Source organism: Gadus morhua, chromosome 20 (genome assembly GCF_902167405.1).
Source record: "Gadus morhua chromosome 20, gadMor3.0, whole genome shotgun sequence".
Lineage (NCBI taxonomy): Eukaryota > Metazoa > Chordata > Actinopteri > Gadiformes > Gadidae > Gadus > Gadus morhua.
The window spans coordinates 7849072-7874758 of NC_044067.1; the positions used below are offsets into that span (position 1 = coordinate 7849072).

General features: G+C 45.3%; 3 protein-coding genes across 13 annotated transcripts; 2 read left to right on the plus strand and 1 right to left on the minus strand.

Moving 5' to 3' along the window:
* The first annotated feature begins 411 nt into the window (after positions 1-411).
* ift88 (intraflagellar transport 88 homolog) lies at positions 412-15349 on the plus strand. 3 transcript variants are annotated; one of them, XM_030343788.1, is made up of 26 exons: positions 412-606; positions 917-979; positions 1268-1327; positions 1948-2001; positions 2357-2420; positions 2792-2861; positions 3231-3321; positions 3683-3787; positions 4121-4223; positions 4667-5013; positions 5296-5366; positions 5496-5582; positions 5976-6075; positions 7749-7835; positions 8133-8319; positions 8768-8876; positions 9576-9726; positions 10779-10894; positions 11168-11220; positions 11449-11514; positions 11902-12008; positions 12203-12272; positions 12497-12550; positions 12932-12949; positions 14347-14460; positions 14673-15349. In XM_030343788.1, exons 1-26 carry the CDS (start codon positions 523-525, stop codon positions 14792-14794), a joined length of 2553 nt encoding a protein of 850 aa, XP_030199648.1. In that variant the 5' UTR covers positions 412-522; the 3' UTR covers positions 14795-15349. The 3 variants fall into 3 exon arrangements, 2 of the variants coding, with proteins under 2 accessions (XP_030199648.1, XP_030199649.1); XR_003974176.1 differs by lacking the exon at positions 14673-15349 and adding an exon at positions 6857-6862 and having other exon boundaries at positions 12497-12949; positions 14347-14428; XM_030343789.1 differs by lacking the exons at positions 12497-12550; positions 12932-12949.
* Positions 15350-15418: 69 nt separating this feature from the next.
* Positions 15419-17893, plus strand: il17d (interleukin 17d). The gene is made up of 2 exons (XM_030343790.1): positions 15419-16241; positions 16913-17893. Exons 1-2 carry the CDS (start codon positions 15886-15888, stop codon positions 17268-17270), a joined length of 714 nt encoding a protein of 237 aa, XP_030199650.1. The 5' UTR covers positions 15419-15885; the 3' UTR covers positions 17271-17893.
* Positions 17847-21638, minus strand: eef1akmt1 (EEF1A lysine methyltransferase 1). Of its 9 annotated transcripts, none has more exons than XM_030343797.1 (6): positions 21530-21630; positions 21084-21194; positions 19549-19695; positions 19258-19340; positions 18727-19013; positions 17847-18378 (listed from the first exon to the last, which is right to left on the minus strand). In XM_030343797.1, exons 3-6 carry the CDS (start codon positions 19693-19695, stop codon positions 18245-18247), a joined length of 651 nt encoding a protein of 216 aa, XP_030199657.1. In that variant the 5' UTR covers positions 21084-21194; positions 21530-21630; the 3' UTR covers positions 17847-18244. The 9 variants fall into 9 exon arrangements, with proteins under 9 accessions (XP_030199657.1, XP_030199654.1, XP_030199656.1 ...); XM_030343794.1 differs by having other exon boundaries at positions 19549-19698; XM_030343796.1 differs by having other exon boundaries at positions 21084-21207.
* Between the last annotated feature and the right edge of the window lie 4049 nt (positions 21639-25687).

The following is a 25687-nucleotide window of genomic DNA, read 5'->3' on the forward strand; positions in this document are numbered from 1 at the left end:
CACATCACACTTTTTAATTCTCATGATTTATGGAATAGATACATTCTCAAAGACATTACTATTTTTCAATGCTCTGCACAGTATATTAGAAAAATATTACATATAAGTAAACCCTTACATGACGTTACTTTTGGCAGTTTATTAAACCTATAGGGTATGTCTTACCCTATAAGTTTAATGTATAGGGTATGTCTGACCCTGTAAGTTTAATAAATTGCCAAATGTAACAAACACTTTAATTTTTTTAAATAAACTCAAATTAAGAGCAATAAATAAGTAAAAACAATTATGTTTATGAAACTACGTCTACGAGTATCTTAGCAACGAACGGACCAATTAGCTAAGTGTAAAGTGTTGCTTGACACGCTTCCAACCAATCAGAATCTAAAAGAAACGATGTCCCGCCTATTCCGCATTGCATTGTGGGAGGGTGGCGGACAGATTTTACATGCTCAGGAGCTTGCTCCTTGTTTCATGTTTATCTTAATTACATTTTAGTTTAACTACCTTTATCTGTTTGGAATGATGGAAAACGTGCATCTCGTCGAAGACGAGGATGATATTTATTCGGGATACAACGACTATAACGCCACATTTGACTCCGAGGTCTGTCCTAAATCATAGACACTAGTATGGATGTGTGCTAACGTTACTTAGGTATAAGATTAAATGTATTCAATGCCATGCGTTGGAGTGTTTATATACATTAGCTTGAGTTCATATTTATAGCTAGGCAATTGACATGGTTTTGCTTGTAAGTGACATTAATTTCATGTGTATTTGATTAGGACAACCCTAAAGCGTATTTTCGATGTGTTTGACTTTATATAAAACACATATGCCTAGGTACATATAGATGACTGCTTGTTGTTAAATGGTTTTGCTTGGTACTAGTGACGTGTGATATGTTTTGAAGGAGCTTGATAATGATGAAGGATTCCAGCAAGCTGTGAGAACCAGCCATGGAAGAAGGCCTCCTGTAAGATCATTACAAAGCAATTACTCTCAATATGATATAATGGCTTATCAATATTTCATATTCTGAATTCTCTATTATACCAAAGTGATCTATTGATCACATTTAAAATTAAATCACTAAAGGAATACTACCCCATACATACATAGCATACAAATTGATGTGTGTGTGTGTGTGTGTGTGTGTGTGTGTGTGTGTGCGTGTGTGGGCGTGTGTATGCGTGTGTAGATGTTTTTTGCCCATTATCACTGCAACAAATCAAATGTAGTTACACATTTTTTTATTTCCCAGATGACAGCCAAGTTTCCTGGCACTGCTATTGGTGGACGTCCCATTGGCACTTCCTTTGGAGTGAGTGGAACCCTAACCTTAGCCCTAACAAACACCCAGCTGACTTTGGAGCTAGTATTACCCTAACCTTCCCCTCAGTACTCATGACTTCTATGCTGTGATTGAGATGAGAGTTTAAGATGACGTGCACAGTGTCCTCGTCCATGTGCTGTTCTCAGGTAGACGGCAGGGAGGTCAGGGAGAGCAGGCTGTTGAAGGTGAGATTAGACAAGCACCTGAGAGTGGAAAGAACTTTGGAAGTACAGTCTGAGTGTAGCAATGATGCTAAGGGGATCACAGGACTGTGTATCTCAGCCTCATTCGACTCTTAATGGATCCGGCGGCCTCACTTGAAGGTTTAATCTGATTCACATTTATTAATCCCGGGGGCAATTGGTGCTGTTACCATTGCTCAGCTCAAGATAATAGAACAAAGACAATATAATTTACTTAAAATAAGTTTTAAGCTAACATATAAAACACAAAAAGTACAAAAATATACTATTTCAGTACAAAAATAGTAAATGGACAAATAATTTAAATACATATACAAATGTACATCAAGTTTGCACACAAAATATACATAGCTGTAGTTACATCTTGAGGTTGAATCTTAAAAGTAAATCTGAATCTCTGTTCAGGCCAGGATTCCGTTGGCTTCTTCTCTGGGCAGGCCTGTGACCGGAGCCATTCAGGTGAGAGAAACATTGACATGCACAGGAAGAAGAGAGGACAGAAGACTCTGATCGGAGGTGGATGAATCACAACACTTCTGATTGGAGTAAAATTCACATCTGAAAAGACAGGGTGATATTGTAGCCAATAGCCATATCCAACTGCAGATACATAATAATGCCTACCTGTGGGCATATATTGAATTCATTTAGGTTGTGTATAGTAAATATTATCTGTAGGCTCTATATAAACAGTATAGGCTGTAAATATGATTTATACATTATGGTGTGTGTGTTTACATATATTATACAAAGTTGTGTATATTTAATATACATAATATGAAGTTGTATATATTAAGTGGTGTATTTATTGCAGGATGGAGCTGCCAGACCAATGACAGCGGTGCGAGCTGCAGGCTACACCTCAGCCCTGACCAGAGGTACCTGGTTACAGTACCCAGGACAACAGCACAGCCAGAGTTTTAACAAAAAGCTTATAATTCAACTGTTATTTGTATTTAATGTCATCCAAAGTATGGATATTTAACCCTAATGTTCTCACTCTTATTTTATGGCTATGTTTATGTTTCGGTTTTATTTAACCAAATATGGTAGTAATATCCATTATTTGGACATTTCTTCTTTCGTTTCTCTCTGGCGTATGGTGTTTGATCTTATTTTAGCTTGGTCTATCTCAGCTTAGTTTATTGGATTTATTTGAGATTATTTTAGCTAAACTGAGTTTTTCTTTGCAATCTTTGCTTATCATTCATTCATCATGATACTGACCTACCTCAACCCTCCTTTTCAGGAACAACCTTTGACCCCCTCGGTCAGTCAAAAGGCCCCGCCCCTCCCTTAGAGGCCCGCAATGATGACACGTGAGTGGACCTTCGGCTGCCAAAACGACATATTATAATAAACAGCACATTAGGAACTGCCTCTTATATTGATGACGGATATTTAATTCATACATATATTTCTATTGCTACTTTTAAACATAAGAGAGTACTGCGTTATACACATGAAGGGAAAGAATTCTGGTGTGCAACATCAATCCACGGAGATGGCGGATGATGACGGTTTATGAAGCAACGACCCGTACCATTTCAGAATAAAAGGGGGGTTTGTATGAGTTTCACAGTGGTCTGTTCCCCATTGGCTCTACTAGGTATCGTGCTCTTCTGTGCTCTCTTTGGACCTCCCATATTTTGTTGCGGCTAGTGAACTGTGTTCTCTGGGACTTCCAGACCCGAGGAGAAGATCAAGATCCTGGAGAAGAGAGTGAACGAGCTGATTGCCGAAAGCTGCATCGCACACAGCCAGGGCTCCCTGCAGCTGGTCAGTATAGGAGACTTGCCTAGTCCCATATCTAGTCGACTAGGGGCAATCCTTTAGGAAGCATGTACACTGGACCAAAAGAAGCACACACAGTGGATTTAGAGGACCATGTGTCGTGGGCCTAGTGAACCATGTTTAGTGGACTACTGCTGCAGGGTCAGCCCTTTAGGAAGCCTGGCAATTGGACAAGGTTCCATACTTAAGGGACCACAGTAATGAAATCAAGCATTTAATGACCTCAAGGGAAACACAATAAAACTGGTTAGGTAGTCCAGTTTCTTAGTCAATCAGCTTCAGGCTGGAGTGTTAATAAGAAATATGGCCTTGAAAGGTTTGTTTGTGTCCCTGTGTGGGTGTCCAGGCCCTTGAGAAGGCCAAGGAGGCAGGCAGGAAGGAGCGGGCGCTGGTGAGACAGAGAGAACAGTCCGGAAACGCAGACCACATCAACCCTGACCTCACCTACGCTGTAAGCAACCAGATCTTTCGTCCTCACGACATTACCCATACTAAAGTCCTGACCCAAAACAGTACCTTGTCCCTGACATCAAAGCACGACCACAGCAAAAATAAATTTTCCATGTCAACATTTCTCAAAGTTCACCATCTAAGATTTAAGTGCCAGTCCTATTTTCTGCTGTTTCTTAGCCCCTCTGGCTCTGTTCGGAGCCTGTTTGGAGCACCCACTACCTCAAGGAATGGCGCCAAACAGGGTGGAAGGGGGTATAGAAAGAATTCTTATCCTCTCCCACACACGCAGACTGACGGGACTGCTTCTGTTTGCTGTTCGTATCCCCTCTAGGTGTTGTTTAACCTCGCCAACCAATATGCAAATAATGACATGTACCCGGAGGCTCTGAACACCTACCAGGTGATCGTGAAGAACAAGATGTTCACCAATGCAGGTGAGAGTCCATGCTGACACAGTACAGCCAACCGCCACCTGGCTCTCTGTAGTGACACAGTCAGACAAATAACGTTGGGATTAGGCTCCATGTGGCATCAAGAGACAGTGTGTGACACTATAGTTTAGGTCAATCAGAAACAGAGGTGCAATAATCTGTGACAAGCTCTTGTAATACTAGGTATGTACTGGTGTCTAGCATTGCTACTATCTACTTGTCTCTATTAGTATTACTTACTATCTACTGGTCTCTAGTAATATAAGGTATCTATTGATCGCTACTATCGCCAGGTATCTACTGGTTTCTAGTTAGACCTGTATCGAATGGTCTCTAGTAATACCTGGTATCTACTGGTCTTGAGGAATACCAGCTATCTCCTAGTTTCCCGTAAGTTTTCTAGTCTGACCTTATGACCGGTTCCCTGTGCTCCCCACTCCTACCAGGGAGGCTGAAGGTGAACATGGCCAACATCTACTTCAAGCAGAAGAACTACCCCAAGGCCATCAAGTTCTACCGCATGGCCCTGGACCAGATCTCCAACGCCCACAAGGAGACGCGGATCAAGATCCTGCAGAACATCGGCGTGGTCTTTGTCCGCATGGGCCAGTACTCGGACGCCGTCACCTCCTTCGAGCACATCATGAGCGAGAGCCCCAACGTGCGCACCGGCTTCAACCTGATCCTGTGCTACTACGCCACGGGGGACCGCGACCGCATGAAGAAGGCCTTCCAGAAGCTCATCGCTGTGCCGCTGGGCATCGGAGAGGAGGACAAGTACATCCCCACCAACGTGAGCCACCAGCCTGCTCTCCCAGCTGGTCCAGAACTTGCCTCGCTACGGGGACCCCCCTGTTTAACCATCAGGTGTGATGTGGATTAGCCGTTAGAATGGGTCCACCCTGTTTGGGACAACATAAGTGGCCGTGTCAACCTGGTGGTAAAATAGGGGCCCTTTAAAGAGTGGCTAGACTAGACTAGACTACTTTTATGACTTTGCTGTCATCTAGAGGTTAAATTCTCTCTCTCTCTCTCTCTCTCTCGCGCGCTCTCGTTCTCTTTCTCACACTCATAGGATGACACTCACGCCAATCTGGTCACCGAAGCGATCAAAAACGACAAGCTCCACCAGATGGAGAGGGAGAGGTAAAACACACTTCACTGCGACGCACGCACACACTTCTCTAAAGCGCCACAAACCCTCCCACCCCCTCTCTTACCCATCATTGCACAATCCCACTGTTCCCCCACTTCCTCTTCGGCCCTCCATTACAGGAAGTCTTTGGCGGAGAAGTTCATCATGACGTCAGCCAAGCTCATCGCCCCGGCCATCGAGAGCTCCTTTGCCGCGGGATTCGACTGGTTGGTTGTTCCGCCCACTGCCACCAGATGGGGCTCAGATAATTACATTCAATTGATCTTTGGATCTATTGAGATTAGCAATGGTTGAGGAATACAATTGAATGGTCAATATGCCGGCTAGTTATTTGTTAAAATGTGGTGGTGGTGAGGGTTATTTCTAATGGTTAACGGGGATCGACTCCCAGCTCAAAGGGTGTGGGTTCCAACCCCATGTATGCCTCCTACCTGTAGGAATCCTTGAGCAAGTTGTCGAACCCCTATCGGCTCCTTTCACATTTTTCTGTTTTGTCGTTTTTGGATTAAAGCTAAAATGACATGAAATAATGGGGGTTATGTTGAGATTAAAGACCACTTGCAAATTAGTTTATTCTATTCTATTGTCGTGTTCCGTAGGTGTGTGGACATGGTGAAGAGTTCCCAGTATGTGGAGCTGGCTAATGATTTGGAGATCAACAAAGCCATCACCTACCTCCGACAGAAGGACTTCAAACAGGTGAGGGCTTCTGTGCACGAGCACCACAAGCTTACAGAGCGAGCATGCTCCAGAGCAGCCTCTAGAGCAGAGACTCTTAAAGGTGACGTATTATATCTCCAGGTGTGAGTGTGATTAGCCGTTACCAGCTGTTTTGAAAATCTCCCTCTTCTGACAACACATGTGGGCGTTTCCACCTAGATGTGTGCCGGATAGATCAGTCTACCAGCCTACCCAGTGGACTGTAGCAAACGTTGCTCCTCCTCTATCCGTCATGCATATAGGTGGACACGCCAACTTGTGATGTCAGAAGAGGCTGATTTTCAAAACCACTTATAACGGCTCATAACACTCACAACTCGTGGTATTATGTGTCCTCTTTAAACGCATGGGTCAGGGCCCAAAATGGGTGGGGATCACGTAGGAGGTGGGTCGCGACATGACAACGTACAGAACCCAACCACTGCAAACAATGAAAGGATCACCGATTCCAGGGTACTCTAGAGTTTCTGAGTTTGCGGCGGTTTGGTCCCATGATGTGATGTTCTCTAAAGCACCTTTGCTCTAGAGGTTAAAATACATTTATTTTGATCTTGGCACAATTTGGATATTTCCTTCGAAGGTCAGGTACATCCTCATTATTTGTGTTATTATTTTCTGGGCAGCAGGTGTCAATTTCATAATCAGAAAGTTATCCCTTGATTGGCCAACTCCTTGAAACTCTCCCACCTCTCACTCACTCCATTCTTTAATATCTCTCTCTTTCTCTGTTTTATTGTCTCTCTCCATCTGCATGGCTCAGGTTGAGGTATGTGTGTCTTCGGTTTCTTGTGTGTGTGTGTGTGTGTGTGTGTGTGTGTGTGTGTGTGTGTGTGTGTGTGTGTGTGTTGCGTGTCTTTTGTTTTTATGCACACTCTGCATGTTAACCCTAGCATCCCCCCTTAGCATCGCTAACGCTGTACTTCCTGTGTGTGTTGAACTATAGCTGTAGACTACCAAATAACATAAAATATAACAATAAAATGACCTTGAAGTGTCTTCTAAATAACTCAACCTCCCTGGAGTGAAGTTCCACAGATATCCACCAGGTTGTGCTCCTGGGTCACAGGGCGCAATTGAATGACAGTATAATTGTATTATCCTGCTAGCGATTATAAGTGTGATCTTTTTTTTTACTGAAGAAATTCGATAGTAAACCTTCTAAGAAAACCAAAGGAAAGGCATGTCACTGTGTCGACATGCATGATAGGAAGCAGATGGGGGCGGTGAGACAGGCCCTGCCTTCATCCACTTACTGAAGCATCTGCGTTGTTTTATGAGGACATTGTTTCATTGAGTTGTCCATTGACGTAGGAAATGGACCGGACGGGGCACACCAACATAACATTTTCATTTGTTTCAATGACACACACTCACCTAGCACATCGTTTTGACTGGTAGGGAAACATTTCTGTGTTGGCTATTCAGAAGCAGGACAATTTGAAACATAAGGAATCTATATAAAAAAAAAAGTGTTTAGGTCAAATTCATATTTCCTACACTGACAAGCTAACCAATAAGGTGAAACACTGTGCGTAATAGATAACCCCCCAGACCTCCACTGGCTTCAGGTAATACACACTGACATGGAAACCCTGGGGTTAAAGGTCAGGCTGAGGTTGCACCCTGACGGGCGTCTCTGTTTCTTTTTCCAGGCGGTCGAGTCGCTAAAGATGTTTGAAAAGAAGGACAGCCGGGTGAAGAGCGCCGCCGCCACCAACCTCTCCTTCCTCTACTTTCTGGTGAATAACGGTAGTGTGGTGCCATGCTCATCACCACCACTAGGGGAGCACTGCGTTTGTTTAAACCCAAACAAACAGCTTTTTAATCTGAATTAAAAGTCCAAGTTTGCCTGAATCCATGATTATATTTTAATTACCTTAAGATTATTTAGTCCTATGTCTTATATATACATTAAAAAATCTGCAATATATAAATTCCTTATTTATCTTTCAACGTTTCGATTTATAACACTCCTCCAAAGCCCAGCCATTCCTCCGCCCCATCTAACCTTTGACCTCTGGGCGGGGACCTTCCAGGAGAAGGACTACGAGCAGGCGGACCGCTACGCCGACCTGGCCATGAGCGCGGACCGCTACAACCCCGCGGCCCTCATCAACAAGGGCAACACCTGCTTCGTGAGGCAGGACTACGACAAGGCGGAGGAGTTCTACCGGGAGGCCCTGAGGAACGACTCCTCGTGCACCGAGGCCCTCTACAACCTGGGTGAGCTCCCGCAGCCCGGGGACGTGTGGTCACCACTGGAGACACAGCCCGTACACTGGGCAGAAGGGCTCGCACAGAGTGGGGGAGTTTCTATGGTTTATTGGTCAGCAATGGGGAGTGTGGTTATTCGTAGGTCACCGAACGAGTCCATGGCCATAACTTGGTTTGGGATAGCATGATTGACAGGTGTTTGTCGATGGACGTTTTTATTGGACGTTATTATTTGCAACCCACATAAGACGATTCATATTGTGTGCGTACAACCATCCACAAATGATTGGTATTTGTGCTTTGCAAAATGATATCCCCCATGGCTAATTCACAATCCATAAATACACATCTTTAAGCTATAAAATGTCTGATTTTGTTTTTGTGAATCATCTTCTGTGGGTTACACGTATTAGAGTCCAATAAAAACGTCCATCTTTGCGGGCGCCCCCCTGGCCAGGTCTGACCTATAAGAGGCTGAACCGACTGGAGGAGGCCCTCGATGGGTTCCTGAAGCTCCACGCCATCCTGAGGAACAGCTCCCAGGTCATGTTCCAGCTGGCCCACCTGTATCCTTGTGTCTTATTGGGTGGTTGTCATTGCGTGTGTATTATTGTCTTATAGGGTTAGGGTTAGTGTGTGCTTTGTGTGTTTGTCCTTGAGATTGTTTATCTGTGTGTTTTATTACTCTGTTATAGTGTGTGTGTATGTTATATTGTGTTAGTTCTTGAGTGTGTGTTTGTGTGTGTGTGTTATTGGTTTTTATTACACGGGTCATCTCAATGCCGTGGAACGCTCCGATCACTTGCATGGGCTCTTCATAACTTCCGTCGGTGAATTATATTTGAATTGTCAATTGTCAAAAGACACACCATGTGAAGTTATTATTTCGTTTTGGGAGTAAGCCGTGTAATAAGCGGGCTAATGTATAGAACGTCGCCGGTCATTATCGAAAATAAGCCAATTCTGTCGGAGGCCCTTATTTTCCTGATAATGACCGGCGTTGTACACATTATCCCTTACATAGTGAGTGCGTACATTATTGTGTGTTGGTCCTTGAGACCGTATTTGTGTGTGTGTGTGTATTATTGTGTAACAGAGTGTGTGTGTTGGTCCTTGAGACTATGTATTTTGTGTGTGTGTGTGTATTATTGTGTAACAGAGTATGTGTGTCTGTGTGTTGGTCCTTGAGACTATGTATTTTGTGTGTCTGTGTATTATTGTATGTCACTGGTTACTAGTCCTTGACCCCCCCCCCCCCCCCCCAGCTATGAGCTCCTGGACGACCCCCAGCAGGCCATGGATTGGCTGATGCAGCTGATCAGCGTGACCCCCACTGACCCCCAGGTGCTGGCCAAGCTGGGGGGGCTCCATGACTTAGAGGGAGACAAGCCCCAGGCCCTGCAGTACTACTCAGAGGTACACACACCCGCTGGGGTCTGGGTGGGACTGCTCTGGTCTGGGTAACGCTGGTCTGGGTTAGACTGGTCTAGTCTTGGTTAGACTGGACTGCTCTGGTCTGGGTAATACTGGTCTTGGTTAGACTGGTCTAGTCTTGGTTAGACTGGTCTGGGTTTGACTGCTCTGGTCTGGGTTAGACTGGTCTTGGTTAGACTGGTCTAGTCTTGGTTAGACTGGTCTGGTCTGGGTTAGACTGGTCTAGTCTTGGTTAGACTGGTCTGGTCTTGGTTTGAGTGCTCTGGTCTGGGTAACACTGGTCTTGGTTAGACTGGTCTAGTCTTGGTTAGACTGGTCTGGGTTTGACTGGTCTAGTCTTGGTTAGACTGGTCTGGGTTAGACTGGTCTAGTCTTGGTTAGACTGGTCTGGTCTGGGTTGGACTGCTCTGGTCTGGGTAACACTGGTCTTGGTTAGACTGGTCTGGTCTGGGTTGGACTGCTCTGGTCTGGGTAACACTGGTCTGGGTTAGACTGGTCTAGTCTTGGTTAGACTGGTCTGGTCTTGGTTAGACTGTTCTGGTCTGGGTTAGACTGGTCCGGTTTGGGTTAGACTTGTCTTAGGTTAGACTGGTCTATTCTGCGTTAGACCGGTCTGGTTTTGGTTTGACTGGTCTGGTCTGAGTTAGTCTGGTCTGGTCTGAACTGGTCCTGGTCTGGTCTGATTTTGATTTGGTCTATGGTTTGGTCCGGCCTGGACCTACTGTGAAAGTATGTGGCATTTCAGGGGTATATAATGGTAAACATAAGTTACACAGTAAATATTTAGCATTGTACCAAATGTAGCCGTTTTAATACTCTATATGCATTGTAACAAAGTTGTCCTTTGGCACTTTATCTTGAGTATATTTCATTCCTGGTGAATGTATCCGGGGTGCGTTCTGTTCTCGATGCTAATTGGGGCAGCCTTCCACCTCTGATGTCATGATCGTTGTCTAGCTCTGTTCTGGTGTGGAAACTTGGATATTACCTAACTGGACCAAGATGAGTCTAAGATGTCCTCTGTGTCTGTCCAGTCCTTCAGACACTTCCCGTCCAACATGGCGGTGATCGAGTGGCTCGGGGCGTACTACATCGAGACCCAGTTCTGTGAGAAGGCCATCCAGTACTTTGAGAGAGCGATGCTCATCCAGTGAGTAACTGTTAACTGCACACTGGGTCGCCACGGCAACTGCACCGTCTGTTTACTACACAATGGTAACCATGGTAACTAAACTGCCTGTTCACTACACACTGGTAACCATGGTTACTACCACTGTCTCTTCAGTGCCCACTGGTAAGCAGCATGATAGCCACACTGTGTTCACAACCCAATGGTAACCATGGTTACCACACTGTTCACTACCATGTACACTCCCTAGTGCAGTAAGCATATACCATTCTGTGTCGTTGTGTGTTCTCTCAGGCCGACCCAGGTCAAGTGGCAGCTGATGGTGGCTAGCTGTTACAGGAGAAGTGGTCAGTCTGTTTGTATAAGTATTAGCAGCATGTAAAGTATAAGCAGCATGGGAATAACTACCATATAAAGTGTTAGCAGCATGTCAAGTATTAGCATGTCAAGTATTAGCAGCATGTAATGTACTGTACTAGCATGTAAAGTATAAGAAGCATGTACAAGTAGAGTGTAAAGTATTGGTAAATAAAGTATGACAGAGTCTGTAATATTGTGAGTGTTTTTCTTCACAGGCAACTACCAACAGGCCCTGGAGACTTACAAGGACATCCACCGCAAGTTCCCAGAAAACATAGAATGTAATCACACCGCAACACTAGAAACACACCTGCTACACCTTTAATAACGCAATAATGTATATCAAAGCTAAATGTGGATAGTATTGTGTGCATCCAGGTCTTCAGGCTGTGTACTGACGGTGTGTGTATTCATGTGTGTATTGATCTGTGTATCCAGGTGTACAGGTTGTGTACTGACGGTGTGTGTATTCATGTGTGTATTGATCTGTGTATCCAGGTCTACAGGTTGTGTACTGACGGTGTGTGTATTCATGTGTGTATTGATCTGTGTATCCAGGTCTACAGGATGTGTACTGATGGTGTGTGTATTCACGTGTGTGTATGGATGTGTGTATCCAGGTCTTCAGGCTGTGTACTGATGGTGTGTGTATTTATGTGTGTATCCAGGTCTCCGGTTCCTGGTCAGGCTGTGTACTGACATGGGGATGAAGGAGGTTCAGGAGTACGCCACCAAGATGAAGAAAGTAGAGAAAATGAAGGAGATCAGAGAACAGGTACAACACACACACACACACACACACACACACACACACACACACACACACACACACACACACACACACACACACACACACACACACACACACACACACACACACACACACACACACACACACACACACACACGACAAATGACTGTTATCCACACAAACTAATGTAATCTATTTTTAATTCTTCCTCCCTCCAGAGGGTGAGGTCGGGGAGGGAGGGCAGTGCCAGAGCGCGCCGGGAGGGGCGAGAGGGGAGCGCAGGCAGTGGTAAGTAACCACGACGCCGGCCAATAAACCGCCAGGAAACACTTGCATGTGACCTAGAAGGGCCAACAGTGTGCTATTGTCATTGTAATATATACAGTCTGTGTGTTGTCAATTACTTCCTCTCACATCTGCATCAGAAACATTGTCCTCTACTATTTCTCTGTTTCTTCCTATTCTATGCTCCCTGCTTCCTGTTTCCTGTGTTTGGTTGTGATGGTGGACAGGCCACGCCCCCTCGCCTGTTCTCACTCCTCCAAAGAAGGAGAGAGACCTCTCTGGTACCTCACTGCTTTATCTCTTACTGTCTCTGGTTCTATATCTCTCACTCTCTTTCACTCTCTCCCTCTCTTACTGTCTCCCTGTACGTCTTGGCTGCTCTGTCTTTTATCTTTTTCTGCACGTATCTCCATTGAGTTCGAAAGGCTTCATTGCCATGGAAATGGAATAACATCTGAAATTGCAAATATAAGTTGTCCAATGAGACTAAATGAAGTGTAAACATTGAGATAGGGTGGTCAGGTTTTTCCTCTCTCCCTATAGTAGTATGATGATGTACTGTAGTACTGCGTGGTTAGATATATAGATGCATATGATCTCACACACGACCAATCAAATGAAGGCTTGATGTATTTGATTCTTTTTTTCCCATGATGCTACAGGAGTGGATGTGAAACCAGGTGAGAGATGCGCTAAATTGATCAGATGGATGATTGATCAAACTCATTGATAACTCGGCTGACTAAACAGATAACTGACTGGGTTTTGTGTTTGCAGGGTACAATATAAATGCATTTCTATATCCCGGCATGAACATAACTCTCTCTCTCTCTCTCCCTCTCTCTCACTTTTCTGTCAATGTTTGCACTAGTCACTGTATTGAAACAGGAGAGTGAGATGGGAGAAAGTAAGATACCCTGAAAGGGAGGGGGAGAGAGAGGGTAATATTGTAGGCCAGAGCGGCTGGTGTGAGATATCTGAGAACACTTTGAGCTCTGCCGACATTTTCCTCCAAAGCCTGTGAAGTCTGTATCGGTGACCTGGAATCGGCCTCTATTTATCACTCCCTTCTCCATCCCTTCATCAATTCTTCATCCCCCCCCCCCCTCCATCCACCCATACCCATCTCTCTGTCCATCAATCCATCCATCCAGGCTCTCTGTGTAGAAATGTAAAAAGATGGAGAGACGGGGTGGGAAATACAGGGAGAGGGGAAAAGAGAGTTTTGGAGATGGAAGGATTGAGGGAGGGAGACGGAGGTGGAGAGATAGATGGTCGTAAAGGGAGGGAGATCTAAGTAGTGAGAGGAAGACAGAGAAAGGGAGAAGGAGACTTAAGGAAGAGAGATGGAGATGGAGGTAGAGAGAGGAAGACGAAGGTAGAGAGGGAGATGTTTGTAGAGAGAGGTTAACAGAGGTAGAAAAAGGTGTGGCGATGAAGTGAGATAGATGTAATATTATCACAGTTCCATGTGCAGCAGAACCCTGAACAGCAGACAGAACCTTTAAATGAGTTACAGCATCCTGTAGACCCCACTAATCTACACTACAGCCATAACAATCCCTCCAATACATCCATTATCAATTCCTATCCCCGATATCCACAGTATCAGCGCTCAGTGTTGTGGAAAGCATCATCAGCTGAATGAGGCAATAAAGCCACGCATCTGTTCAGCATTACACGCACGCACGCACGCACGCACACACACACACACACACACACACACACACACACACACACACACACACACACACACACACACACACACACACACACCCACACACACACACACACACACACACACACACACACACACACACACACTGATAAGAAGTTGTGCTGCTCCTGTTGGGCTGCTGCTTGCTGAGTTTCTTTGGCGACCAGGGGTATTATGGTGTGTCTGGGCTGAAGCTCCGCCCCTAGAACGTCCCCAGGACATACTGAACCCAATGGGTCATTACACACGATACTGATACAGAAAGGACACTGGTTGGTGCAGCTTTAAACACTAACACTAACTCTTCCTGCTGTTCACTCATTATCACTTAATAATAATTGTATCACTCTGTCTGTCCAGACAGTGGAAACAGTAGCCAGGGCAACAGTTCCCGTGGTGACCGTCTGAGCACCAAGCTGAAGTCCCTTCCTGGTTCCAACGAACCCTACGAGTCCAGCGGCCAGAGAGATCTAGGTAGAGGGACTATTGGTCATTAAATGAACAGTAAAGTAATAATAAATGAACAGTAACTAAAAGTAACAGTGAAACAGTGAAGAAAATCGATATACTGGTAACATTACAGTACAATAACAGTTACATAATAGTAGCGCAAATAGAGAACATAATAGTGCCAACAGTGATCACTGATTTGTCTCTCTCTCTCTGTCGCCCCCTGGTGGCTCCAGACGCCTCCTACGTGGACCCGCTGGGCCCTCAGACGGAGAGACCGAAGACGGCCGCTAAGAAGCGGGGGGATGAGAGCGACTTCGCGGACGAAGAGCTAGGAGATGACCTACTACCCGAGTGACGGCGTGTTGTGTGTTCTATTTTTTTATATTTATTATAACGTCTGCTCTCATTCAAAAAAATAAATAAATAGCTAGACTTTATATAACTGATCTGAACCGCCATGTTTGTTGGACGTTTATTTTACAAACACGTTTTGACAAGGCCATTTGTTTATATATAGAGTAGGCTAACTTCTTATATATAGCCCAGACATTATGGACTACTCGCAGAGATTACGTTTCGTTTCCAACTGTTCTTTTTTTGTGCAACAACTCCAGCCTCACTTCCTTCAGACACAGAGCAATTCCTGCAGGACTGTGAGACACACGTGGGTGTTGAGGGGTTCCGCTGTTTGTTTTTCCACCTTATGGCCGTCAGGATTTCCGTCTTCTGGGAATCTGGTGGAACCTCAGCAGAAGGTTTCCAACTTAAATCCAACCAGACTCACGGACGCAGTGGGTCTCTTATAGATATACGCTCTCATCTTTCCATTACCCTTCCTCGTTCGCCCTGACGCACATGTATAGCCCATAAATCTAGAAATATTTTGATTAAACATTTTTTTAAATAATAACCGCTGTATCTCTTGTTTTCCTATTTCTTTCCTATTTATTATTGCTGTGACTAGACGTTTGTTTCCAGCCGAAATCTGAACGGAACATATCCGAGCCTCTCTTGGCTGCTGCATACCTCCACATCTTGTTCCGATGATGGGGAGGAGGAGGGAGCGGGGAAGAGAGGAGGAGGACAGACCGACAGCGGTGCGCGCGGAGCCAAGTCTCTCCGTCTCGTTTGTGGGCTACATCTTCTCTGTCCTCGCTCACGCGACGCCTCGTGGGTTTGTTCTTTATTTAGCGAGGTGCAGTTTCCTTCACGGTCGGGTCTCGAGTGTCGCGGTTACGGTTCGATTTTAGATTCCGTGAGGAAAAGCGTGCGAAAAACCGCTCCGTTGCGCAATTGGACACAAACTTATAGCCTACTTTTCCACATTGGAACTACGGGAATTGTTTAATATCCTATATTTAGTAAAGTTGTAAAGTAGTGTGTGTTGTTGTTGGAGCTCTCCGTCACTCACCGGGGTAGACTACGGTGAACGGACACCGGGTCTCCATGTGGTGGTTGAAACGGCGCGCGACGCTGCTCCGGCTGGGCGTGCTCGTGCTGCTCCTCTACCTGCTCCAGGTCGCGGCGGCGGACGTGACGCGCGCGGGGCGCGTGAAAAAGAAGAAGCCTGTGCTTGTGGCGTCCTCGCGGACCCGCCGGTGTCTGGACCTCCAGGAGGAGATCCTCGAGCAGATGCTCGGTCGCCTATCGGTGGGGGTCCTCCAGGCTTTTCACCAAACACTGCAGATCGCGCCCAGCGAACGGCACAACCTCACCTGCCCCGCGGCCGGCCGCCTACTCCAAAGTGACTCCAAGACCCGCGTGCCGGTCAACCTGCTCAGCCTATCTCCCTGGGCCTACCGGTAGGACTACTAAGATACTTGTTCTGTCATTTATCGGACGCTTTGGTCCTAAGTTACATAGTGAGTTCAGAGACATGTCATCAAGGAGCAGGGTTGACGGATGAGTCGGGTCATTAAGGATCAGCTATGGGTTGCACGGTGCAGAGACGGGTCATTAAGGATCAGCTATGGGTTGGAGAGTGCAGAGACGGGTCATTAAGGATCAGCTATGGGTTGTTGGACAGTGCAGGGACGGGTCATTAAGGATCAGCTATGGGTTGGACAGTGGAGAGACGGGTCATTAAGGAGCAGCTATTTCTTGGAGGACAGTGGAGACACTGGCCATTAGGAGTAGGTACAGGGGTTAGGCCTTATACTTATATGTCTAGGAAGCATTAGGAATTCCACACAGTCGGCAAGATTTTGGCACTGACACCGATATGAGCATTGCAATGTATATGGATTTGGCGGAAAATGTATTACAAACACGTGCGTAAAAACTGCTTTTATGTGTAGTCGTAGTCCCATAGGCCTACTTAATTTTCCTTGTTTTCTGTTACTCCTTTGCAAAGTTTGAGGCGGCCTGAAATTTAAGAATTTCATTGCCATCAATGGCTTCTATTATTTTGTGATAGAAGCCATTATTTTGTGTAACAAATAGCTTACTTTTTCTGCTGCTCATATTTTTTTAGCATCTCCCACGACCCCTTGAGGTACCCGCGCTTCATCCCCGAGGCCTACTGCCTGTGCACGGGCTGTCTGACGGGACCCGGTGGCAAGGAGAGCGTGCGGCACCGCAGCACGCCCGTCTACACGCCCACCGTCATTCTGCGACGCACGGGTGCGTGCGTCGCGGGCCGCCACTCTTACGTGGAGAGCTATGTGTCCTTGGCCGTTGGGTGCACGTGCGTCCCGCTGCTCGCCGAGGACCGAGAGGCGCAGAGCGGGAACCAGAGTTTGGACAGAGTTGCTCCTAAACATGGAGGGGAGACTGGAGTGACTAACGATAACAAGATTGTAGATAAAACCACCACTGGAGGGCTGGTATAAAACCATAGTGGGAAACGCCTGCGTTATTCAAACTAATCTAAAAAATACTACGAGGAGATTTGTTGGAATAAAAAGCAGCAGACAAGTGGTCCTCATGGAAAAACATAAATAGTAACTAAGCTTGGCCTGACGGCTAATAAGTATGATTATTGATTGCTCTTTGAATCTTGGATTGTATTTTTAGGAAGAGAGAAAATACATAAATTGACACACCACAACATTCGATGCAGGCCATACATGACAACTATATATCGATTATAGATATATAAGCCTATAATATATTAAACACACCAGTCGACAAAAGGTTACAGTTGATGTCTGTCACCATGCTTTAAGTATTGTATATACAGTACTACAACACATAAACAGATGCTACTAGGTTACTATACAACAGAACTGCAGTAAATTATTAAGCAGGAGGGAAATCGCCTCACAGAGCTACCCTCAGTCACAACAGCCCAGACCCTCAATATAGAGGCACGAATGAATGAAGCTATCCGATACCTTTCTACGATGTTAATTACTAATGGCCAAGAGATTCTTCACACTGAATATTATGAATCGGACAGTGATGAGTCAGATACCTCAATGAGACTTTTATTAAAATCACTTTATTCAATCAATATTGTGTCAGAAGATCTTTTAGTGTCTTTCAGTCTGTTGGTTGTTCTGTGTGGCAACCTTCGGTAAGTTACAGTCCTTGGAAGGGGAGCGACCAGCCTCCCTGGTGGAACGCAGAGACTCTGATCACCGATTGATTCAGAAACGAGAGAACTTTCCATTCTGGTCTTCATTTCTTTCGTGGGTCAAGGTGCAGTCCGCGCAGGTAACTTTTCAGCCTTCGATGGTCGACGATCGCTCGGGTTTCAGGGTGTCACGCTCCCCCAAACCAATCGGGGGCTATACCGTCAGAAACCGCCTGACCCAGGAAAGGATAGAGTGAGGACAGAGGCTGACCCCCCCCCCCCCCTGGCTCAGCACGAGAGGAGGCGGGAGTCGTAGCTGGTGAAGCAGCGGAACTCGTTGGCCAGGTTCTTGTTGTGTTTGGGGAGGAAGCCGCACCTCCTCAGGCCCAGAAGCTCCTCGGCGTGCTCCTCCATGATGGCTCCTGCAGGAGCGAGGACAAGGTAGGGGAGGAAGGGAGAGGGGAGAGGTGAGGTGTGATGGGAGAGATGGAGGATGGAGGAGGGGAAAGTGGGGGTGCGAGGAGAGATGGACGGTAGGGGGACGCAGAAGAGAGGAGGTGAGAAAATTGAGAAGAAAGGAGAGGAGGAGTAGGATAGAACGAGACATGAGCAGAGGAGTTGTAGTTTAATTAATAAGAGCAAGAAACACGGTCCACACTGTCTGATGCAACTAATAGTATCCCCACTCATTCATACTGTATATATTTGCTGTATGAAGGCATGTCTGTGTCGTGTTAAGGCTCATGGCCTCCAGGCTGGACGGGTCTCACCTGTGCAGAGCAGCACCTTTCCCTTGCTCAGATACTTCACCGTCTGGGTGATCTTCGAGAGACACTCGAGGGCGAGGTAGGGGGGGTCCACCAGCACAATGTCGAAGGCCCCCTGCAGGGCCGCGGGCAGCGCCAGTGGATGGTTGTAGTCGTAGAAGAGGAAGTCATCGCCGTAGGCGGCGAAGCGCCGGTCGTACTCTAGCAACACGGCCGAGATCCGGTCAGAACCCTCGACGACTCCCTGCTTCAGCTTCTGGTACACACTGGGGGCGCTCACGCACGCTATCCTGACACGCACGCGCGCACACACACACACACACACACACACACAGATTTAGGATTACATTGCATACTGGACCAATTTCAAAAATGATTGTCCCTTCGACTGAAAATGATCAGAAACTAGGTTAAAAAAATCCAATTGTTCTGATTTAATTCAATCCTCCCCCTTAACCCGACCCTAAAACAATAAATACAGTTCCCTAATCAAATGTAATAATAATTATAGATAACAATGTTAAATGGACTCACCTCCCACCATCTCCCGCCTCTTGGATCACCTCCTCAGCCAACCGGGTGGCAGTTACATCGTCATACCAGAACTGACTCATACCCTGAAAACACACACACACACACACACACACACACACACTCCTTGTCATTCACATTCCTCCTTTGATTTTAACGATGTATTGTAGCTTCTATGTCAGAGCTCTATAAATATTTTGATTTGACTTCACCCCCATGACAAGGTGTCTGTACCAAGGAGGGCGTGTTAGCCCTGTGTCTGTGTGTACTGTGTTTGTTTTCGTGTGTTCCTACCCAGTCCTCTCCTACTGCTCCCACAGAGAATTTGTCTGCAGAGGCAGCAGTGGGGGCGTCGGGGTGGGATGTCTCGTTGTAGAACTCCTGCAGTGCAGCCAGCGTGTCCGCAGACAGCCGCGGCACGTCATCATCGCTGTCACTCATCTCCTGAAAGCAAGTGACCAGACTGAAGCAGAGCTCAAACATCCACCATCAGGAGTCAACTTTATGTACACTCTTTGTTAGATGATTTATCCACAGCGTCTTTAAATACTTTGAGACATTTCTTAGCAAAATTTTACAAATATGGTAAGGTTACACGTTGAGCTAAACAGGAGATTGAACCCCTTGTCCAATGCTCTGGCAGTGTTAATGCTATGCCTGCCAATGTTAATTTTAGGCAGACTCAGACCCTAATGAGAAGGTGACACGCATTCAGTGTGAGTGTTCAACCCCCCCCCCCCCCACCCCATCTGACAATCATTTCACTAACAATAAATACATAATTTTTCTAGAAATTGTTTTTTAATTTGTATTTAAAGCAAAGACTATATCATATTGACCAAACAGTGAAAGATCAAGTAATAGCAGATATAATTGAGGTAAAAAAACATTGTTTCAGTGTCTAACCACATTGGGACAGTCCACCATATCATCAAGCAATGAAAAATGCATCATAAAATACAGATATTGTCAAATCTGCAAAAATCTGTGCCAGAAGCAGGTAAGCAATAGCAAAAACAACCTTTTAGATGTTCAGTACGGCAATAAGGGAGTGTAGGAGTCATATTTTCTGAAAGCTATACAAGTGTGGCTTACATGATGGCAGGAAAGAAACCATGACTTATTCTTAAAAATTAAGGAGAACCTCAAAGATCCGAGTGGCAAATGGCCCAGGGTACCTTGGTCAAAAACATGACATGAAAGTTTTTGTCTTCGTACAAAGCATCACCTTACTTTGCAGGCCCAACACAGGGCATCAACCATGCATCCAAATCCCAAAAGAAAAAAAATAGGTTTACAGTCTGTTACTTCAATCTTGGAGTTGCAGCAATCCAGATCAAACCATGTTCAGAATGTTATGTGTGTATGCGCTGAGATTTGGGAAATGCTATGAAGTGAAGTGCATGCACTTCGATAGAGCTAAAACTGATTGGCCACTTGATCATTCTCTCGCCTTGTGGCTTAGAACCTCTCAGCAGATAATTCCTTCTTCTTTATGCGAATTGAGAATGTCGACCCCCACCATCGAAATATTTGTAAGTCACAGTAATAATGAACAATTTGTCCTAAGAAGGTCAAAACATTCCGCAATCTAATTTGGCTAACGTTTCAATTTGCTTGCGGATATAATCGGCGTTATCAAATGCACAAAACACTTCTCCTTTGGTTTTATTTGCATAATAACGATGTTTAAGGTGCATAACACCACTTACTGTACCAGTTTGTATCATGACTTTATGGAAGATATTGAATATTAATCCTGCTGCTATAAATCCCTGTAAATGTTCGTCTCATGCTTCAGCGCCCGTAAAAAAAAAGTCTCAAATCACCTTGGAAGGATCCCTATGCCAGGCAGTGTGTATGCCTTGCTCTACCAGTTGAGCCCCTTAACTATGGCAACCAGTTGAACTAGAATGGTAGGCGGCGAGGTCTTCAATCTTCTGGTATGCGAGACTATAGATTAGGTTAAGATTTAAAACATCTATAAAACATATCAAAGCACTACGTGCCAGTTTAGGTCGTTTATTACAGCTGAACATTACTTATTTTCATACGTTTTCAATACGAGGTATTTGACGGACTCAATGTCGATTTATAGCAATGTCAGCGGACAGATCCATGATAGATGGATCCATACTTTAAGTAAAAATGTAAGTTTTTAACCTAAGGCCAGGTTTCTGGGGTCTTTAAAGACAGGAGGTGTGTTTATTATGTTATCCGGTCTCAAATGTCAAACCCAACCACTGGTCAATGTGTCGATCCCATAATAACGAACCTTTTGTTCAGTTGAAACCTAGTAATTGGATAATAACACATCTGCCGCATCCAAACCATGGACATAGATCCAAACAATCACAACACGTGAATCGGCGCGCACTGATGACGTAGAGAGAGAAGACTACGGCTTCCACAGAGGGTCAAAATGAGCTCCTTTTCTTTTACATCAGTTTTCCGATAACCAAAACCACTGCTGTAGTGTAGTAAAACGTGTTCATTTATGTGTAATTGGATTAACAATAGACGGGACTATAACGATTGATTAACATAATCATTAGTTAAAGGTATGAGTGAGCTCTTTATTGGTCAGACATTCGCACATCCCAGGTTGAAATCATGAACGTGTAAGAACAAGTTAAAAAATATTCGACTGGAAGTGAGCGTTCAAAAATGGTCATTGTGCCTTCTTTGAAAGCGCTCCGAAGAATTGTCAAAAAACGTAAAAAACGCATTTTTCCTCGCGTCCACCCAGCCTATTATACTACACTTGACCACATGATGGAGACAGAGAACACGAAACCACCACTGCCTGCGTGCCTGCTGTTTGAGCCAGAAGCCAGACTACCTAGCGGTTTTGTGTTAAGTGGGGTAATTGGGAGATAAATGTTTTTTTCCTTACAGTACTCATTGAACTACTCAACCAATGTAGTAATTTACATTTGTTAATGTTTTTATTGTGAAAGCCATCTTTTCCATATGGAAAGGTTTGAACAGAGTAAGGGATAAGGGTAGTGTGTGTGGGTTTGTGTAATTGGGATGGGAAAATAATTATTCCTTTGTTTAAGGACAGAGTACCAGCTTTCAGTACAAGCCTTGTATTACATTTATTTAGCATTTGAGCCATAATGAAAACGTGTGAGGATATTTATCTTTAAATGGCTACAGAAGACTGACTGTGCTATGTGAGTATTATTACATAATAGATTTAAATACAGCTACTCAAAATATTCAGTTTAAAGTAAATTGTGTCTGCCTGCAATATATGTGTGTTTGAATGTATCATGTCTAATTGCTTTGTTCTTTTGTTTTCTCAGTAAGCCAATAGCAGGATGGCATGGCTGAGCCAGGGGCGGAGATACAAAAACAACAATATTCTTCATCCTAATGGTGCTGTAGACGGGCGGCCAATCAGGTTGCGGTAACGGGACGTGATGGCCAATGGAGAGTCAGCAGGAGAACATAGCTCCAGGTAAGGTGTGTGTGTGTGTGTGTGTGTGTGTGTGTGTGTGTGTGTGTGTGTGTGTGTGTGTGTGTGTGTGTGTGTGTGTGTGTGTGTGTGTGTGTGTGTGTGTGTGTGTGTGTCAACTTCAATGAAGTCCAGCTGTGGCCGGGAGGGACCTGCACTGACCGTAACCATGGTGACCGGGTGCATGGCGGCGTTTTTCTAGTCCGCGTCTGTCTGCAACTATCAGGCTGAAGGTCGAACCAGGTGAGGAGGGCTGACACACTGGGCTCTCTCTCTATCAGCTCTGTACCTTCAAAGCGAGAGAATAGAATACAGACCAACGACCATAGAACGTGGAACAAAGATCATAGAGCGTACAACAAAGAAAATAGAATATATATACCAAATAACATATGAGATATAACAGAACAGAAAAATACCATAGATTGTGCTCTACAAATTAAATATATTATTATTATTATTATTATTATACATCATACAACATAGAAAATAGAATATATACCATAGCATGGAAAATATAACTGAACATAGACTATAGAACATGGAACAAATACCATAGAATAAAGACCATAGACCAAAGACCATTGACTATAGACCATGGAACAAATAACATAGAATATATGTACTGCAATACAAACACTGTAGAACATAGAACAAAGAGCATAGACCGTAAAATCTAGAACATAGAACAAAGACCTCGGTGGAATCAAGAGCCCACTTTGGTCATTTGAGTTTTCAGAACTGTACCAAAGATCTTTGTTGAATGATTAGATACCAACGGATATCATGTCATCTGTAGGAATCTAGTCTTTGTGATCCATGACTAAAGCATCTGATAAATGACTAATAAAAATATACAGTATAAAGCAACAGATGGCAGAGTGACTGTCTGCTGATGGAATGTGAAGAGGGCGTTCTGCGATGGGGGGTGTGTGTGTGTGTTTCTGTGGTTGTAGCAGGGGGGGATTCAGGGTAATGAACCGAAAAAGGGAGCGGGCGGGGGTACCCCTTTGAAAAATATGGGTCACCTCCCATCCTCAGGGGATTTTCCTCCTGTTTCCATGGTAACGCTCCCCCCCCCCCCCCCCCCCCCCATGTCAAATCAAAGAGATTCCCGTATCAAATCTCTCTTCCTCGCTAATTAGTCTTTTAACTGAGTTACACCGCCTCGTGAGCCTGCTTCTACCTTCTCGCTCAGAGCATTAGTGACCTTGTTTATGTCACCCCTTCTCCCTCCTCAATCTCTCCTTTGAGCTCATCTCATCCGACAGCCGCCCAGTCAACAGGAAGCTTTCTATTAGCGTGTACCTCCACAACAAAACACTGCCCCTCCCCCACCGGCCCCATGACCACCCCCTCTGCCCCCTCTCTCCCCGACAGCGACTGTCAGACCTCTGAGCCCGGCTTCTTGGGTTTTGTGTTTTGGGGAGTGCTTTCTAGTTGCTGATTTCAATATATTTACGTGAACTGTTTATTTGAGCTACTTTTAAAAGGATCACACGAGTGAACCTGCAGTGTTTTCAACACGCTGGTTGAATCCCTGCCTCTAGCGTCAGCTCCACCACATCCACCTCGACCAGCCCATCACGGGCTAAAGACCACGAGACAAGCCCTGGGGGACCATAGTTTGGCTAAGTGCCTGTCGCCCCCCCTCCCCCCCCCCCCCACCCCCTCTCTGGGTACAGGAACTCGGTTCAAGAAATGAGCAAAGCAAGCGGCCTGAGGTGGTGCTGGTCCCATTTGACTGCCTTTTATATACGTACCAATACACATGATGCATTGAAACATAGAGACCTGTGTCTCTATGGAGGGCAGGGCCTTTTAAAGTGTGACCTTAAAGGTCCCACAGCATGCCACCAGGTGTGGTGTGATTAGCCGGTACAAGCCGTTTTGGAAATCTGGATGGATCAGTCTACCCAGTGGACTGTAGCAAATGTTGCTCATCTATCCGTCACACATCTAGGTGGACACGCCCACCTGTGATGTCATAAGGGGCAGATTTCCAAAACGGCTTGTAGAGGCTAATCACACCACACTTGGTGGCATGCCATGGGACCTTTAAACCTGTCTGCCTCTATGGAAGAAGTTAACCCTACATTAGTTGAAGTGATAGAACTCGGTTATTTTCTACCACACACCCACAGCTCAGGGCTGAAAAACGCTTCGATCCAGAGTGAAATGCACTATTATGCTGTTATTATTGCTACTATGAATACCTATTCAGTTTTATTTTTCCTTATTATAGGTTAAGGTAAGATGTTGAACAACCATTTTATAACACTAAGCACACCTTTGATCTTTTGTGACACACATTACGTGGACAAACTGCTTGTGATCAGTTGGTAGGGATGTGGTCCCTAGATGTGATTGGCTTGTAGTGATGTGGTCCCTGGATGTTGTTATATCCAGGTCAGCTGACAGTTAAACCCACAGCACTGCTCTTTTTGACCGTGAGATGGTTTGGGCGGGATTAGACACGAACACCATCCCCGCACCAGAGCGCTTAATGGAAGTCTTAAGGTCTCACTTCTACGCCGGTGGTCATTCCCATGATGCTTTGCTTCCCCGGGGGTCCTGACCCTGTCACTAACCACACCAAACCCTGACATCCACACCAATTGTTTCAATGCTGCGGTCTAACCTGTAGGCCTCCTTGTGCAAAATGCCCTAATCCTTCCTGCTCCTTTGTGTGTGTGTGTGTGTGTGTGTGCGTGTGTGTGTGTGTGTGTGTGTGTGTGTGCGCACACAGGTGTGCGTGCATACGTGTTGGCCTCCCATACACACAGAGGATCAATAGTACTATCACCATGTTACAGAAAATAATCCAAAACTTGTGTTGTTTGTGCAGAGGCTGGTGCGTTTGTTTGGGGGTGTGCTTGACTCTGTCCAGGGCCATGCCCCGGGCTACGGGGACATGCGGGTGGTGTCGTACTAATAAGACGGAGCCGTCTGTGTGTCAATTATCCCACT

Excerpts from the sequence above, each read along its gene's own strand:
- ift88 (XM_030343788.1), top strand. The coding sequence starts at position 523 with ATGATGGAAAACGTGCATCTCGTCGAAGACGAGGATGATATTTATTCG. Across the intron at positions 2,421-2,791 it reads CACCTCAGCCCTGACCAGAG|GAACAACCTTTGACCCCCTC; the intron begins GTACCTGGTTAC and ends CCTCCTTTTCAG. Across the intron at positions 5,583-5,975 it reads TTTGCCGCGGGATTCGACTG|GTGTGTGGACATGGTGAAGA; the intron begins GTTGGTTGTTCC and ends CGTGTTCCGTAG.
- il17d (XM_030343790.1), top strand. The coding sequence starts at position 15,886 with ATGTGGTGGTTGAAACGGCGCGCGACGCTGCTCCGGCTGGGCGTGCTC. Across the intron at positions 16,242-16,912 it reads CTATCTCCCTGGGCCTACCG|CATCTCCCACGACCCCTTGA; the intron begins GTAGGACTACTA and ends ATATTTTTTTAG.
- eef1akmt1 (XM_030343792.1), bottom strand. The coding sequence starts at position 19,695 with ATGAGTGACAGCGATGATGACGTGCCGCGGCTGTCTGCGGACACGCTG. Across the intron at positions 19,341-19,548 it reads GAGCAGTAGGAGAGGACTGG|GGTATGAGTCAGTTCTGGTA; the intron begins GTAGGAACACAC and ends GTGTGTTTTCAG. Across the intron at positions 18,379-18,726 it reads AAAGGTGCTGCTCTGCACAG|GAGCCATCATGGAGGAGCAC; the intron begins GTGAGACCCGTC and ends TCGCTCCTGCAG.